The sequence below is a fragment of the Petaurus breviceps genome, unplaced genomic scaffold (assembly GCF_028583685.1).
Source record: "Petaurus breviceps papuanus isolate PSGF00001 unplaced genomic scaffold, PetGlider_PUasm1.0 37, whole genome shotgun sequence".
Lineage (NCBI taxonomy): Eukaryota > Metazoa > Chordata > Mammalia > Diprotodontia > Petauridae > Petaurus > Petaurus breviceps.
The window spans coordinates 38,445,040-38,460,527 of record NW_027186296.1 but is presented as its reverse complement, the minus strand read 5'-3'; the positions used below and the strand labels follow the sequence as shown (position 1 = coordinate 38,460,527).

Below are 15,488 nucleotides of genomic sequence, written 5' to 3'. Positions count from 1 at the left end.
GCAAGTATTGAATCATTTGAAACCTCAGAGCAGATTTTTAAAAAAAAGTCATATAATAGAGCAAATATGTATAAGATTAATGATGATGCCATTAAAAACTCCCTTCTCCCATTTATCATTATCATAACTAAGCGCACAAAGATTTTGAGGAAACTACATTTAACCATAGCTTTTTTTCTATCCTTACCCTTTCCTCTGTAACCATTTTCTTTTGCTCCCTAACAATTTTCTTAAATATTATTGTAATGAGTATAAATTTTAAAACATTAAATATAAATTAATATGATAAGATACATGTTTTCCTTTCTAAGTATTCATCTGTTTGTTATCACGATTCAATCTTTTAACAGAAACCAAGTACTAGTTTAATTTAAAAATACAAAAAAGTGGTTTGTGTAATTTCATACAACATTAGAAATCTGGGCATTTATCAATATCCAAACCTCAATCTAAAATTTATTATTTAAAATTTTATAAAACAGAAAAATATTCTCATATCATAAACATCAAGAAAATGTTACCTGAACTAAGATTCGGGGTCTCTGAGGAGATGGAAAAGGAACTTTGTGCATAAAATGTGAAATATGCCTACAAGAAATAAGAGAAAAATGTCAGTCTAAGAAAAATTTAATTCTGAAGCATTTTATACTATAAAATACAGATTAACACCATATGTAAATTTTGTACAGGTTAGTCAAAAGTCAAAGAATCTGTTACATTACATAGTATTATATTACCAAAATACTTGCTTCATTTTTTTCTTCCAGTGGCACTGAGAGAAAAATTATTTTTCGGCATATTAACAATAATCTACATAGAACAATTATTTAGATAATGCCTTATTCTTCTTAGTATTTTTCCCCAGCATCTATTAGAGTGCATAGTAGAAATTTCATAAATACTAGAATGAAGTTCTAAGATAGAATCTTGCATTAAATACTATCTTTCTGAGCCTGGGAAAGTAATTTCACTCCTCCTCAACCTCAGTTTTCTTAACTGAAAAGTGAGAGGTAAGAGTTAGTGGTCTCCAAGCTCCTCTTCAGCTTCAATTTAGGATTCCATGCTTTAGTGAACAAAAGAATCAAAGGTTAGACATGGTGCAATCATTACAGGGGCATAGAGGTTTGTAGCTCACCTCGCATTTGTGAGGCTGAAACAGCTAGTGTATCAGTCTGCAGCACACTGTGTTCAAAGTGATCATTCTCAGACAGGATTCAAAAAGACAATCAACCGTCTGGGAGTATGATTGTGTAAAAAAGTGATTCTTCATAATGAATGGGCACCTTGGTGGTGCCATAGTGTAGAGAGCACTGGGCCTGGAGCCAAGAAGACCTGAGTTCAAATCTAGCCACATGACCCTGGGCAAGTCACTCAAACTCTCCATGCCTCAGAGTGTCCTCATCTATAAAATAGGGATAATAAAAGTACCTACTCCACAGGGTTGTATGAGAATTAAATGAGATAATCATTATAAAGTATTTTAGTGTAGTGCCTCATATCTAGTAAACACTATAAATGTTTATTATTGTTGTTTTGTTGTTGTTATATTAATTCTCTGAAAGAATGTCACTCCCAGATCTTCTGTTTAAAAAAGTACCCAGGCAGGGCTGCCATCTCAATTGGACTTCATCAAAGCTCTCTGGAATCTCAGCATCCTGCAACATCACGTTAACTCTGAAACTCACAGCTTCCCCCAACCCCGTCTAGGCCACAGTGGTATGGGAGCTTCCTTCCTCCCTTCAGGCCCCTCCCTCACTTTTCCTTTTTATGTGTTGTCTCCCCATTAGATTCTGAGCTCTAGGAAGGCAGGGACTGTCTTTTGCCTTTCTTGGTATCACTAGAACTGCTTAGCGGAGTGCCTGGCATATAGTAGGAACTTAATAAATGTTTCCTGACTGGCTGACCGATTTTTATCGTCTACTAACAGAGAATAGGTTCTAAAATTGGTATTACTTTTTTTTCCTACAGGAAAAAAAATTCATCTCTACAAATGGATTTTGATTTATACACTACAGAAATAGAGACATGGAATTATGAAGATTAAAAAATCCTTAAAAAGCGAGATGTTAATGCTTATTTCATAGATTCATTTTTATATTGTGTGCATATTTTAAAAATGCATTAAAAATATTTTTCTCCTCTCCCATAGGAATAATTTTAATTGTGGAACTGCAAATCTAACTGAACTCATTACAGATAATCAGAATGAAAATTCATTTGTTCAACAAATATGTTCTAGTTACTTTATCATGGGCAAGAAACTCTGTACCTGGAATAAGCAAGATCTGAGCTCAAATCCAGTGATAGACACTTATTAGCTGTGTGACCCTAGACAATTAATTTAACTTCTGTTTGTCTCAGTTTCCTCAACTGTAAAATAGGGATAATTAGAGGACCTGTCTGCTTGGGTTGGTGCAGAGATAAGATGAGATAATATTTTTGTAAAGCAAATCTTAAAGTGTTATATAAATGCTAGTTATTATTACAAATTGTGTTAGGTGCTACAGGGATATACAAAAGTGATTAAGATACTATACTACTTGGGGGTGGCCAGGTGGCTCAGCGAGTAAGAGCACCGGCTCCAGTGTTGAGATGACCTGGAGATCAAATCCTGGGCTCAGACACTCAGCACCACACGCAGAAATAACTGGCCGTGTAATCTTGACCAAGTTACTTAACCCCAATTGCTTAAAAAAAAAAAAAGATACTATACTACTTATTTTCTAGAAGCATAGAAAAGACGAGTACACGTGTAATTAAATTTCAAATGTCTGTAATTTTATCAACATGAGTACTCCACAGATACAATCACAATTTCACTGTAATAAGTGATTCTGGAGAGTTGCAATGGATGACAAATGCATTATCCTGTTATCAGCTTGGTGATGAGCTTGTCCCAACGACTCCAGGTTGGATAGTTTGAAGACAATAAAGATATAGAACATTCCTGAAACCATACTTGAAACCTCAGTGTCTTGAAAGAGCTTGCCTCTCCCACTCATAGAACCTCTTAGCACCCAGGGTCATTTTAATTCCACAATGAAGAATCAAATAAAATTGTTAGTAACTACTATTATAATACAGGGGAATAAGAGGCACCAGGCCCTTACTGATCTAGATTATCTGTATGAATAGTTAGGAAGAAAATTAAGAAGGTAGACAAATATGGGGCAAGGCAAAATTGGAGAGAAGATATGTCAACTCCCACATGACAATTCAGTCACTGTATAATGAAAACTGGATCTTTCTGGCTTCTGTGCTTGAAAATTCATGACAGCCTTGGTGACAAATAGCATGATGGACAAATATAGAACAAAGAAATGTAGATTAGTTGTATAAGATCCTTATGCAAAAAATGCAGGAAGGCTATATGAGGTGGTAGGAAGAGTAATGGCTTTAGGAGTCGGACTACCTGGTTATAATTCATGCCACTTAGCACCTATATGACTCTGAGGAAGTCACATAAGCCTTGGTCTGCTCATCTGCAAAGTGGGGACAATTATAATGAGGTTGCAATAATAACCTCAAAAGGTTGTTGTGGGGAAAGCATAGATTCTAAAATACTATGTAAATGTAAGTTATTACATTTACTTAATTCAGTCTCGTCAAATATAAACTTTATCCAATTCCTTTATTTATGATGTGTAATATTTAAATGGGGAATGAAAATTTCAAATACAAGTTCAATGTTTATTATGCATTGTAAGTTCATACAAACATAGATTCAGAGCTGGAATCAACATCAGAGACTATTATAGTACAAAAACCTCATTTTACAGAAATTGAGGCACAGAGAGATTAGTGACTTGTCGATGTCATTCAGGTTGGGTGTAACATGTGGGAGTTGAATCCCAGTCCTGACTATAAATCCTATGTTTCTTCCATGGGACTATGATGTATGCAAAAATATGCAACAAGTTTTAGCTAATGATCTTAAAAAATACTTGATTATAGAAAAATAAATGGGAGAAACATATATGTTCAATTTTTGAAATAACCGATAACAGACATAATCCTGTTACAAAAACAAAACTCAGCAGAAGGTCTTGAAATTATTTATTAGACCAGACTGTGATTTCATTGATACAGCAAATTCCAGATGAAGAAACTCTCACTTCTGCTCTAGAAAGGCACCTGCTCTGCATTTGCGCTTAGACTGCCTGGAGCATGGAGGGGCCTAGTAAGTCACCCAGGAGCTCAGAGACAGAATGTACTCTTCATGATAAGAAACAGCTCTTCATGACATTGAGCTCACCTCTGTCTAGTATACTACATTGCCTCTCTTCTGGAAATGTATCCCTTGATATAACCCTCTCTAAATATATAATTCTAACACAAATTCTGGCACTGAGATAATATGAAAATTAAAATAACCTCATTACATGTTTTAGGAAATGTTACATCAATGGACCTATCCGCCACATGAAATCTGGTTAACTCACAAACACAAAAACTGAATGTTAAGCTTAACAAAAGTTAAAATTAGAACCAAAATAATTTCCAACTTACTTCTCAATTGGAAGTACATGAGGTCCAGAGATGGAATAACGATATAGAAAAGTCAGAAACTTCTTGAAGGCATCAAAGAAAGGCCAGTGAGAAAGAAGGCAGATGCATTTATTAGTGTGAACTGTTTTGGAGCTATCAGATTTCCCCTCTGTAGAAGATGCTAATCCCAAATGAAATCTTTGTTTTTCTGTGAGATTCTCCTCAGGATATGATTCATAAAACTGAATAGCAGCACCATAGACCTGCAAAATAGTTAATGTTGGTAAATGTACATTTTCATATTCTTTAACACAAACTAAATATGAAAATATTCCAGAAACATTAAACCTCTTTCCTCTTCCCCCTTTAACTAACATAAGATATTGCTCTGCACTCCTAAAAAAGTTCTATTGTATTTGTTTTTTTAAAAGCGTGAAAACTGTCCTACCAAAATTCTTTTTATTTAAAGTGATCTATGGAAACAATTTCACATCATAGGAAGGGAAGTAGAAACAGTAAAAGCATAGCTCTAGATTCTTCCAATACTTCTGTGTCAATTTAAGCTGTTTTTTGAGGAAGCATACCAATGAAGGATGTAAATTTTGCTAGGGTTAGTCTTACTGGAATAAGGTGTCACTGTAAAAACTTTTATCATAATGGCATAGAAGAGCATGGAGAGACAGAATGAAATTATTTCTTCGCTATAACTAGAAATGGCTCAGTTGCTTTATTACATTTGTTTTTGTCCAGACCTGTGATCTCATTGGTATAGAGAGCTCCTACATGGAAACTCCATCCACACAGAACAATTTATCTGCAATTTAATAATCTTAGAGAATTGCCTGGACACTAACAGGTTATGTTGACTTGCTTATGGTCACACATCTAGTATATGTAACAAGGCAGGATTTGAACCCAGGTATTCCAGATTCCCATGCTTCATTCAGTACTATATTACCACTTATCAACCACATGTTAATAAAAGTAAAATAGAATGCTCTAGAATAACCTAAATTTTACCACTTGCTTGTTTTGTAAATGTGCACTGCTACAAAGATTTGCAAATTTACACAAAATTCATAGCTATAATTTGTTGAATGACTTAGTACCTTTTCAGCAGAAGCTCCAGTTAATACAAATGTAGAAAAAACAGGAAGAGGATATTTGCTATTTGATGGCCAACATTCAATAGTTGCCCCCATTGGTAAACAAAAGAGGGGAACCGATTCTGGTAATGGAAATGACTCATAGTCTTCTTCAGGATATCTGCATATTAAACCTAAAAAATAAAGCTTCCAACAGTCATCAAAAACTACTGAACTCATTCTTTCCTAACTTTATACGCGATCAAATGCTTAAATGCTTAGATGTTAAAAGTCAAAGCACTTTAAAAATAAAGTTCATCCTATGACACTAACAGATTTTTATAAAGCTAAACTCCTATAAACCCCTACAATTCCTAATATTAATAGACTGATCATTATGGAGCTAAAGGGAATATGAAAAAGATATGGCTCTTTAGTTCTAGCCATATGTGTGTGCCTGCCTTGGTCTCAGAGTGTACTTCTATCTTTAACATATAAAATCATATTTTCAATTTGGAGTCTGTAACTATTTCACAGTTCATTAGCACCTTCCTTCTAAGCATGGTCCCATGAACATTCATCTTATAAAGCAGATAACAAGAAAATGTTTTCACAAAAATAGAGGGAAAAGCACTGTATAGTCACAAAAAATGGTTTAAAACCCCATATATTACAAGTTCTATGATATATAAAGATTACAATTAATTAAGAAGTCCAGATGATGCAATCTTATGGTAAGACACAGTGGATCATTGGTTTCTAATTTCCTTGGGAAAATTTTATGGAGAAGATAGTACAAGAAAAATTTGAAGAAATTTTTAACAGTCTGGGCAGTATATGGGCTTCCCTAGGGTACTATAAGTAAATGGTGTAGGCAATAACTCTTAACAAGTACCCAGTGCCAAAAAAAGTCGGGAATACTATGGGAAGTTCAAAGAAAGTAATAAATGGGCTTCCTGAATGTAGAAACTATATTATCTCAAGTTTTCTAGATAAAAATTCTATTAATTTGTGTTTACATTATTTGTGTGCAAATATCCACATATAATTTCAACAGTGGGAAGAAGAACATAGAGACGTACATGGAGAAGTATTGTACAGGATAGACAAGCAGGTGTGCAATCTGAATCAACAAAAGAAATACCCACATTGATGAGATCACAAATCCATCGAATGTTACATACCTGCATGTTTTTGTGTATGCAAAAACAAATGCATATCTATAAGACATTCAAGTAGAGCAATTTAGCTATATATATGTTAAATAATCATTAAAATAATAAATATAGATTACTTAAGAGTTACTGGAGTGAGCTCATGTTATCCAGAAAATAACTCCATGAAATTTTTTTTTTTTCCTTACGGGGTTAATACCATATTCCATGACTTGGGGTGGGATGGGGCAAAAGCAGTTATCTGACCAATGAAGAATGTTGTTTGGGTAGTAACAAAAGATTTTGGCTGTTAAGAGATTCAATCTATGGAGATTTTTAAAAGCCCATTATTAGATGTTTTAATTTAATCTGAAAGGCAATAGAAAACTACTATAGTTCCAAAGGAAGGAATTAAAAAAATAAGAAAGCAGAAGATTCTTTTTTATATATTAAAGGTATAAACATGTAAGTACAAGAGTGAAAAAGTACATAAGGAAAGGTATACAGAGCTGAAAATAGGAAACCAGACTAAGGGCATGACAAGTAGGTCAGTATGAATAGAATGGAGAAAAGGGCAGGAAAATTCAGAAAGAGGTTAATCTGGATTGGTCAGTGAGGAGGTCTTAAAACTGAAGACAAGAAGCTTAGATTAAATGATGAAGGTGATAGAAACTGCTCTAGGGTTTTAAGATGAGGGTGACAAGGTAACAGTCAGGCAGAAAGATGGCTTTGGCAGTAGCTAATAAGACTGACTAAAATGGACTATGGGAATCGGAGAAGCCAAGAGGACATTTTCTAGAATGGAGATAGAGAAAAATAGGTGACTAAAAAAAAAGATCTTGAAAGAAGCAGCAGCAAATCTGGTAAGAGATTTGATATTTTTATCTTGGGGATAGAATAAATGCTACCTTGCCTCTAGGGACCAAGAAAGTTTTATTGCTGCCTCGTTTTTATACCATAGTAACATCTCCTTAGCTCTCACCCTACTGTTGCATCCTCTCCTGAAGCAAAGATAAACATTTAAGCAAAACCAACCAGAGTATAGTGATTGCAGGAGTGTAGTGATTGTATTCTGATGTCCTAAATCCTATTTTACAATCACAATCTCTGTACTTGAAAGGATAAAGGTAATTCAATTATAATTTCTCTAGGACTGAAATTGGTCATTATAATTAATTAGATTTCATTTACATTACTGTGGTCAACTGTTCACTTCATGCTGTATCATTTTCTATTCCCTAAATCCCTTATTTTACTAAAGTAATTTCCTTGAGGGCAAGGCTATCTCACTTTCCTATTTATAGCTACAGCATTTAATATATGCCTGTTAATTGATGAGTTCATGTAAGTCTCCCCATGTCCCTTTTAGTTCTCATGTTCATAATTTTTGGCACAGTATTTTTGAAGAAGTTTTTCAAAAGAGAAGCACTTAGATCTGCTGAGATTCGGTTTTAATGAAAATAAAACATGGTTCAATATGTACCAATTATATATCAAAAAGGGCCTCACAAAGTTTTACTCTATAGGGGGTCTATATGGAGGGATGGAGGTGATTCTGGGTGCTGAAAGTCCACAGTAAGATGTAGTCTGGCAAGCTCGACCAAGCTAGAAAACCACAGAATAGGAACTTATCAACAAACTATGTGTCCAAGGACCAAAACACCTCAGTAGGGAGAGCCTCATTAGCAGAAAGCTGACCATGAGGTAATGAATTTTTTATTTTTTCATCATGGCAATCTACAAAATGGACAAAACCACAAAATGGTTTCCAGTTCCATGTGGCCTCTTTCTGTTATCACAGTGAAGGTGGGAGGTGGGCAAAAGAGAGGTAGAGGAGATTTAAGAATCACAGTGTTTAAAATGCCTAATATTAATTCAACAGTCGGTATAACTGAGACTGGTCACTGGATAAAGTTATGAATTAATTATTGGAAGAATAATTTTGTTGTCAGCATAAAGGCAGAAGAATGAAGGGTGGCTGACAGGTTCTCTATGCAGAGGTGAATTGAAGCTTGGTGGAGCTGATGTCTTCCTAATGGAATACTTGATCATTTTGTTTTGCAGTGTTGATGCTGAACACCAACAAAATAGATTAGCAAGAATATATTCTGGTTTATGTGACAACATTCATTACAGGGAAAAGATAAGGCAGGATATAGGAGAAAGAATGCTAGATTTGGAGTCAAAAGACCTGGGTTCAAATCCTGGGGTGAAGTTTTGTGACCTTGGCCAATTTGCTTATCTCTTCTAGGCTTTGGTTCCCAATTTGCAAAATTAGAAGATTAGACTAGATGATTTTTAAGATTTTTAATGATTTCTAACTCAAAAAATCCCACCTTATCATAAGAAGTATTTGAAAAACCCAATAAAATCTTCCAACTAATTCAATACATACTTTAATTTTCTGTGACTTTAATGTGAAACTGGGTAAAGGGCAAGACGAGAAATATTTTGGAAAAACAATTTGGGATTAAGAAATGAAAGAAGGCAAAGGGTGACAGAATATTAAGAAACCTAATGACTGTACATAGGAATATTTTCTTTAAGAAGAGAATGGCAAGATAGTAAACATAATCAAGTATCAGATAACACCATAAAATGAAGTTGACTATATTTCAGACAGGAAATGACTGATTAGAGATGTAAGTCACTTCAGAATAGGCTTTCAGTGTACATTCAGGTTTTTGACTGGTAACAAAGATCAAGGTAAATATCAAATTAGAAGGTTAAAGACAAGCAGATACTCAATGAGGTTATAGAAGCTCCAACCTCATGTGTTTAAACAATCTTTCTACTTTTAAAAATGGGAAACAGACAAAAGTAAAAACATAGACCATCGTTATTTCCTAGAGAAGTTTTTAACCAATCCAAAAAAGTCATTAAAACAAGCAGTCTAAAAGAGCTTGGATACAGCCTCAACCAGAAAATAGTTAACCTTTTTGACAAGAGGGATGAAACCCAAAGAAAACACCAGTTTAGTATCTAAGTTTAGTTGTAAAGCATCATGGAAAGAGGTGATAACAAATGAGTTATCACCACACAAGGCACTGAAAAGCAGGTAACAGACAAAATTAGCCTGCGGAGATTTGTGTGAGACCTCCCCAACTAAAACAGATTACACAAAGAGTATGTGTAGATGAATCTGAAAGGACAAAACACACAAAGTAAAACAAATCTACCTCTGGCATACAATTTTATTCTCATCAGTGACAACAGTAGAACCACCACATTTGGACCACTCTAAGGACCTGATACAATTGAGGAAGTGATAAAGGCAGTTAATAAGTTGAAGTCAGAAAAAAACAATAAGACCTGACCAAATGTATACAGAATAAATCAGTGTAACAGCAATATTTTAAAGGCTTTAAGGTTTAAAGTCACAGGTATTTCAAAGAGAGAAATATTCCTAAAGAAGGAAACTTATTGAAACTACATATGACTTGAAAATAACATGGGTTAGTCATATGAGAATGAAAAACAAGATATTAATAAGAATAAAAGGAAGTATTGCAGTCTGTTAAGGATTTATGGAAAAGACACAGAAAAGAATCCCACAGGGTGACAAGATGTAATATGCATTGGTAAAGGGAACATAATACACCCTGATATAATCACGGAGCCACTAAAGTACTAAGTACATTTGAACTTTGGAAAAATATGATACTCATTAGGATGATAATAATTCTAAACCTTTGGGGAATTAAAATGTTCTCTTACAAATGTAAAAGCACATATTAAGGACAAAGCTTTATACATGTCTATCAACCATTATGATTATAGATATGTACTATAAATTAGATTTCTAATTGATACTGATATGACAATTTTTTTTTCTGAGTGTGGGGGAAAGTCTACTAAATAAGCTACAATGTAGACAAATAAAAACTACAAAGAAATTGAACATTTACCAGGTAGAAGACTCATATCTATTTAAATCAGAATCAGGAACAACATTCCTATTTTAAATTAATATTCTACCTAACTAATGAATTCTATAAGATAGAATGCTTTCTAAAAATTTGCAAGACACTTACCAGCTTTGTAGGATATAGTATTAGTCTTTGCCACAGACTTCTTATAACATAGGTATACTGCTGATCCCCACTGGAAAACAAAACAAAACAAAACACAGACCTTTATAATTTGATAAAAATAGATTTAAGGAAAATAACTTCACCATAATTTCCCAAGCACTTATTACATAAGATGCAGCAAAATATTTATTTTCTGTTTTTCCATTTATTTGGTTATCTTGGTAGTGTTTTGTTAAATTCATCATATATTTTAAAAAAATAGATTTTTGCTGATATCTTTTGCTTTTGAGTAACCTCGATTTCCTCCTATGACAAAGAACTTTTTAAAAAAGAAAAAAGAGGAAGAGGAAAAAAAATTCAGCAAACCAATCAATGTACTGAAAAACTCCAATATGCTTAAAAAAAAAAGAAGTACAATTTACCAGTCAAGAAAATAACATATCCAATGAGGTAAATGCAAATAAGGTAAATGAAAAGAATAACCACCACAAAACAACTGAAAATGAATGTTGCTAAATTACTAAGAGCAAGGTTCATCTCAAGGAAGAGTTTAGAGAACAGATGTACTCCTATTTCTTTGCAAAGGACCAAAGGGGTGAGAATCCTTGAGTGTGGACCACTGTATATATTGTCAGATTTTTTTTAATATACTGACAGATTTTGCAGATTTTTCTCTCTTTCTTTTTATAAATTTTTTTTGGTTCTCTAGGAAAGGAAGAGCAAGAAATATAGAGGAAATTTTAGGCAATGTAGAAAAGAAAGATTTAAAACATTTATTTAAAAAAAGAATTAAAATAACATTTTTCCTTTATCAATATTACTTTTTTTTAATAACACTAATTTTACAGGTCTAATTTAGAGGAATCACAATGCTTTAAAATAAGATTAGATTACAATAAGTTTTTATTACAAGTTCAAACTCTGGGTAGGAAAAGTGATTGAATAAGACAAAATTTTTAAGAGTTACTTTAATAAATATAAAATCATACATGAGGTATGCATACTGATAAGCTAGATATTTGATTATTTAATAACTCTTAAAATAAAATTAAAAACATTAGTATTAGCCAACAGTCAATACACATAAGCAATTTTTTATTATCTATATTGATTAAAGATTCTAGTGAGGATAAATTAAAACATACTCCAAAATTTATTCTCAAGTTTTGTAATGTATTATTTATTCATATAGATAGATTTCAATACTTCAATAGATCTATGATTTGCTGTTGTGAGTACTTATTCCATTGATAGACTGCAACTCTTTCTAAGCCTTAGCAGAATGTATATCATGAGTTGTTAAACCAAAAACAAGCTTATTTACCTTATAGCCAACATTGGGCTACGAATTTCTCCAAATTTAGCTAAGCTAGAAGATAGCTGCTTGAAGAAAAGGAGGTAGTCTAACTCCCAAACACCTACTTTAGCAAAAACCTTAGAATACCACCATTCTAAACAACAATCAAGAATTCCAAGAGGGAAGATATGGGAGAGAGCAGATTGGGAGAGGGGAAAAATGGGGAGAAAATTTGTAACTCAAAATCTTGTGGAAATGAATGATGTAAACTAAAAAATAAAAAAAAGGGAGAAAAAAAGAATTACAAGAAAAGGGGTGGCTAGGTGGTGCAGTGAATAGAACACTGGCCCTGGAGTCAGAAGGACCTGAGTTCAAATCCAGCCTCAGACACTTAACACAAAACTAGCTGTGTAACGTTGGGCAAGTCACTTAACTCCAATTGCCCTGCCCTCCCCCTCCAAAAAGAAAAAAAAAAGAATTACAAGGAAAAACTACAGTGAATTTATACACTTATCTAGAAATCCATAGGCAATAGGAAAAAAGATCTGCCAGAAAAAACCAGTCTCAGAACAGATAAACAAGGCAGAAGTCTCTTAAGGTAAGCAAAGAAGGGCCACCTCTATGGCCTACAAGTCTCTGTATCATTCTGGAAGCAAAAAGAGGGTACCCATGAAAAAGTTTGTGATCAGAAACCTACTGTATGGACCTTGGAAGAAACTGAAAGCAGCAGATCCAGAGAGATCCAAAACATAGTAGTGCTCTTAGCACAGACCCATCTCAGGAAGGGCAGTTCAGAGCTGGGACTTAGGGGACTATGGGTGAGACCAAACAGAGCTGACCCCACCACCCAAAAAAAGGAGCTGGAGGCAGAGTCTACCCAGGGCACAAAGCTACAATTAGGACTTAAAGTTGGATGTGAGTAAACAACACAAGACACTGACTACTATGTACAATTGTTATAGATTCAGAGATAGACAAAATTTAGCCCAGAAGAAGAGAGTAGCTTCACATCAACTGCATGCAAAGCCTGAAAGGAAAAATGGTATTTCCACAAAGACTATAAATAATTTTAAGAAATGAAACAAAATTTCTAGAAAATGAAAGATTTTGAGGAAAAAAATTGCAAAGTGATTAAGCACCTTAGAACAGAAAGTGGAAAACCTTAGCCAAGTAATGAACTTCCTGAAAATTAAAGCATACCAAAAAGGAAGAAATGACTCCATGATACAATAAGGAAAAGTAGAACAAAAAATTTAAATTAAAACATCTGAAGAAAATGTAAGGCATTTATCAAAAACAAAGAACTTGAAAACAGATCAAGGAGACATAATTTAAGAATCACTAAATTCCCTAGAAACTGACTAAAAAAATACATGAGCGCAATACTTTAAAAATCATAACTGAAAACTGATCACATATATTATCAAAGGGCAAAATGAAATATAAAGGATTCACAGAACATCTCCTGAATGAAACTACCAAAGATAAAGTTCTAGTAATGTCTTAGCCAATGTCTGAAGGTTGCAGAAGGGAAAAAATACTGCAAACAACCAGAAAAAAAATGAGCTCAAGTACCAGAGAACCCACAACGAGGATCCCACAAGACCTGGAAGTTTCTACTACAAAAGAAGTAAGCCCTTGAAGTATAATATTTGAAAAGGCAAACAATGTAGGCTTATAACTCAGATAAACCCACCCTGCAAAACTGAATATAATTCTACAGGAAGAAAAATGAGTATTTAATGGAATAAATGACATTCGAGAATTTTTGATGAAAAGACTAGAGCTGAGTAGAAATTTTGAAGTGCAAACAGAAAAACAAAGAGAAACTAAGAAAGGTAAATTTATTTGAAAAACTCTCGTACCAGGGAACTGCAACATATACATTGATATCCTCAACTGTCCTAACTTACCAATTCCTCAATCTACTGAATTCCCATTAACTACTACTCCACTTCACCAGATTTACACAAAGAGGGTCGTACATAGGGTGATTTTGCTATCAAGCTAAGTGGAACCTTCCATGTTTGTGAACTCTAAAATTCCTTGATATGATCATAAGCTTTTGTCATTCCATCTTTCTTTATGCTTTATAAGCCCTAGCCCTGTTCTTCATTGTCACTAAGCCTACCAATCTCTCGACCCCTCAGTTCTTCCCCAGGCATCAATGCTGTACTTGCTACATTCATCTCCCTTTCCCATCTCAACCCCTCAGTAAATCAGTTCAACTCTACACTATCTTAGAATTACACTGTCTATACTACATTAGAATTACTTGCCCCCTGGCCCTACAAATGATCATATTTTACCAATCCCCAACCTAGGATTACTCCCATCATTTACCTCATTTGTTCCTATTAATATGCTGCAGAATGAAGCTGGAGAAAATAAGGAAATCATGTTGACTGAGTCCATTACGAATTTGTTAGATAATCTAATCAGGGTCTCACTGTAAAATGGAATCTTTTTAGACTTCAAAGTTACCACAGTAGCTATTCCAAACCTTTTCATCCCTCCTCAAGTCTCCTGTGGCACCCTCCACACCCTGTCCTCTCTCAGCTGAGGATCTTGTTTCATATCTCATTGAAAAAAATGAAGGCTTTCACTGACAGCTCCCTCCTTCTCCCTTCTTCATTCATATTATGCAGACATCTTTCCCTGCTATCTTCTGCTCTACCCATTTCATGCAAAGAGGTGATTCTCATTGTCATAGCAAAGCTTCCAATATGCATCCTTGATCTTATCCTCTCCCATCTTCTCCAGCACATTACTCCCACTATCATCTCCACTCTCTATCTTTAATCTCTCCCTATTGGCTTCTTTCTTATATATCTACATAAGTCTATATCTCTTCCATCCTTTAAAAAAGCCCTTACTTGACTCAGGCATCCCCACTAACATCTCTCCTCCTTGGAAAAGCCCCTCTATACTCAGTGCCTTCCCTTCCTCTCGTCTCACTCTCTTCTAAATCTTCTGTAGCTCAGTCTTCTCATTCAACTCAAACTGCTCCAAAGTTACCAGTGATCTTGTAATTGCCAAATCCAATGACCTCTCAATCCCAATCCTCGTTGACCTCTCTGCAACACTTGACACTGCAGATCATCTTCTTCTGCATATACTCTCTAGATTTTTGTGATACTGCTCTCTCCTGGTTCTCCTTCTGCCTGTCTGATTACTCCTTTTCAGTCTCTTTTGCTGGATTTTCATGCTCATTAACTTGGTCATCCTCCAAGGTTCTGTCCTGGGCCCTCTTCTCCTATCTGTCTCTTCTACCTCAAGTGGTGATCTCCATAACTCCTGTAGGTTCAACTATTACTTCTATGAAAATTATGCAAGATCTGTACATCCAGCTCTTGAGTTAAAGTCATATATCACTGACTTTTGGATATCTCTAATGCATTCTAAGTTCAATGAATCCAAAATAAAACTC

At 34.4% G+C, this 15,488-nt stretch overlaps 1 protein-coding gene across 7 annotated transcripts in view; it reads right to left on the bottom strand.

Moving 5' to 3' along the window:
* The window catches only part of DENND4A (DENN domain containing 4A), a 152,246-nt gene that overhangs the window by 64,688 nt on the left and 72,070 nt on the right, over nucleotides 1-15,488 (bottom strand). For all 7 annotated transcript variants that reach the window (XM_069098266.1, XM_069098265.1, XM_069098268.1 and 4 more), the window contains 4 exons: nucleotides 10,762-10,831; nucleotides 5,598-5,767; nucleotides 4,510-4,751; nucleotides 522-588 (listed from right to left, as the gene is read on the bottom strand). In XM_069098266.1, the coding sequence (XP_068954367.1) occupies nucleotides 522-588; nucleotides 4,510-4,751; nucleotides 5,598-5,767; nucleotides 10,762-10,831 (549 nt within the window). The remainder of the gene's footprint in view (nucleotides 1-521; nucleotides 589-4,509; nucleotides 4,752-5,597; nucleotides 5,768-10,761; nucleotides 10,832-15,488) is intronic.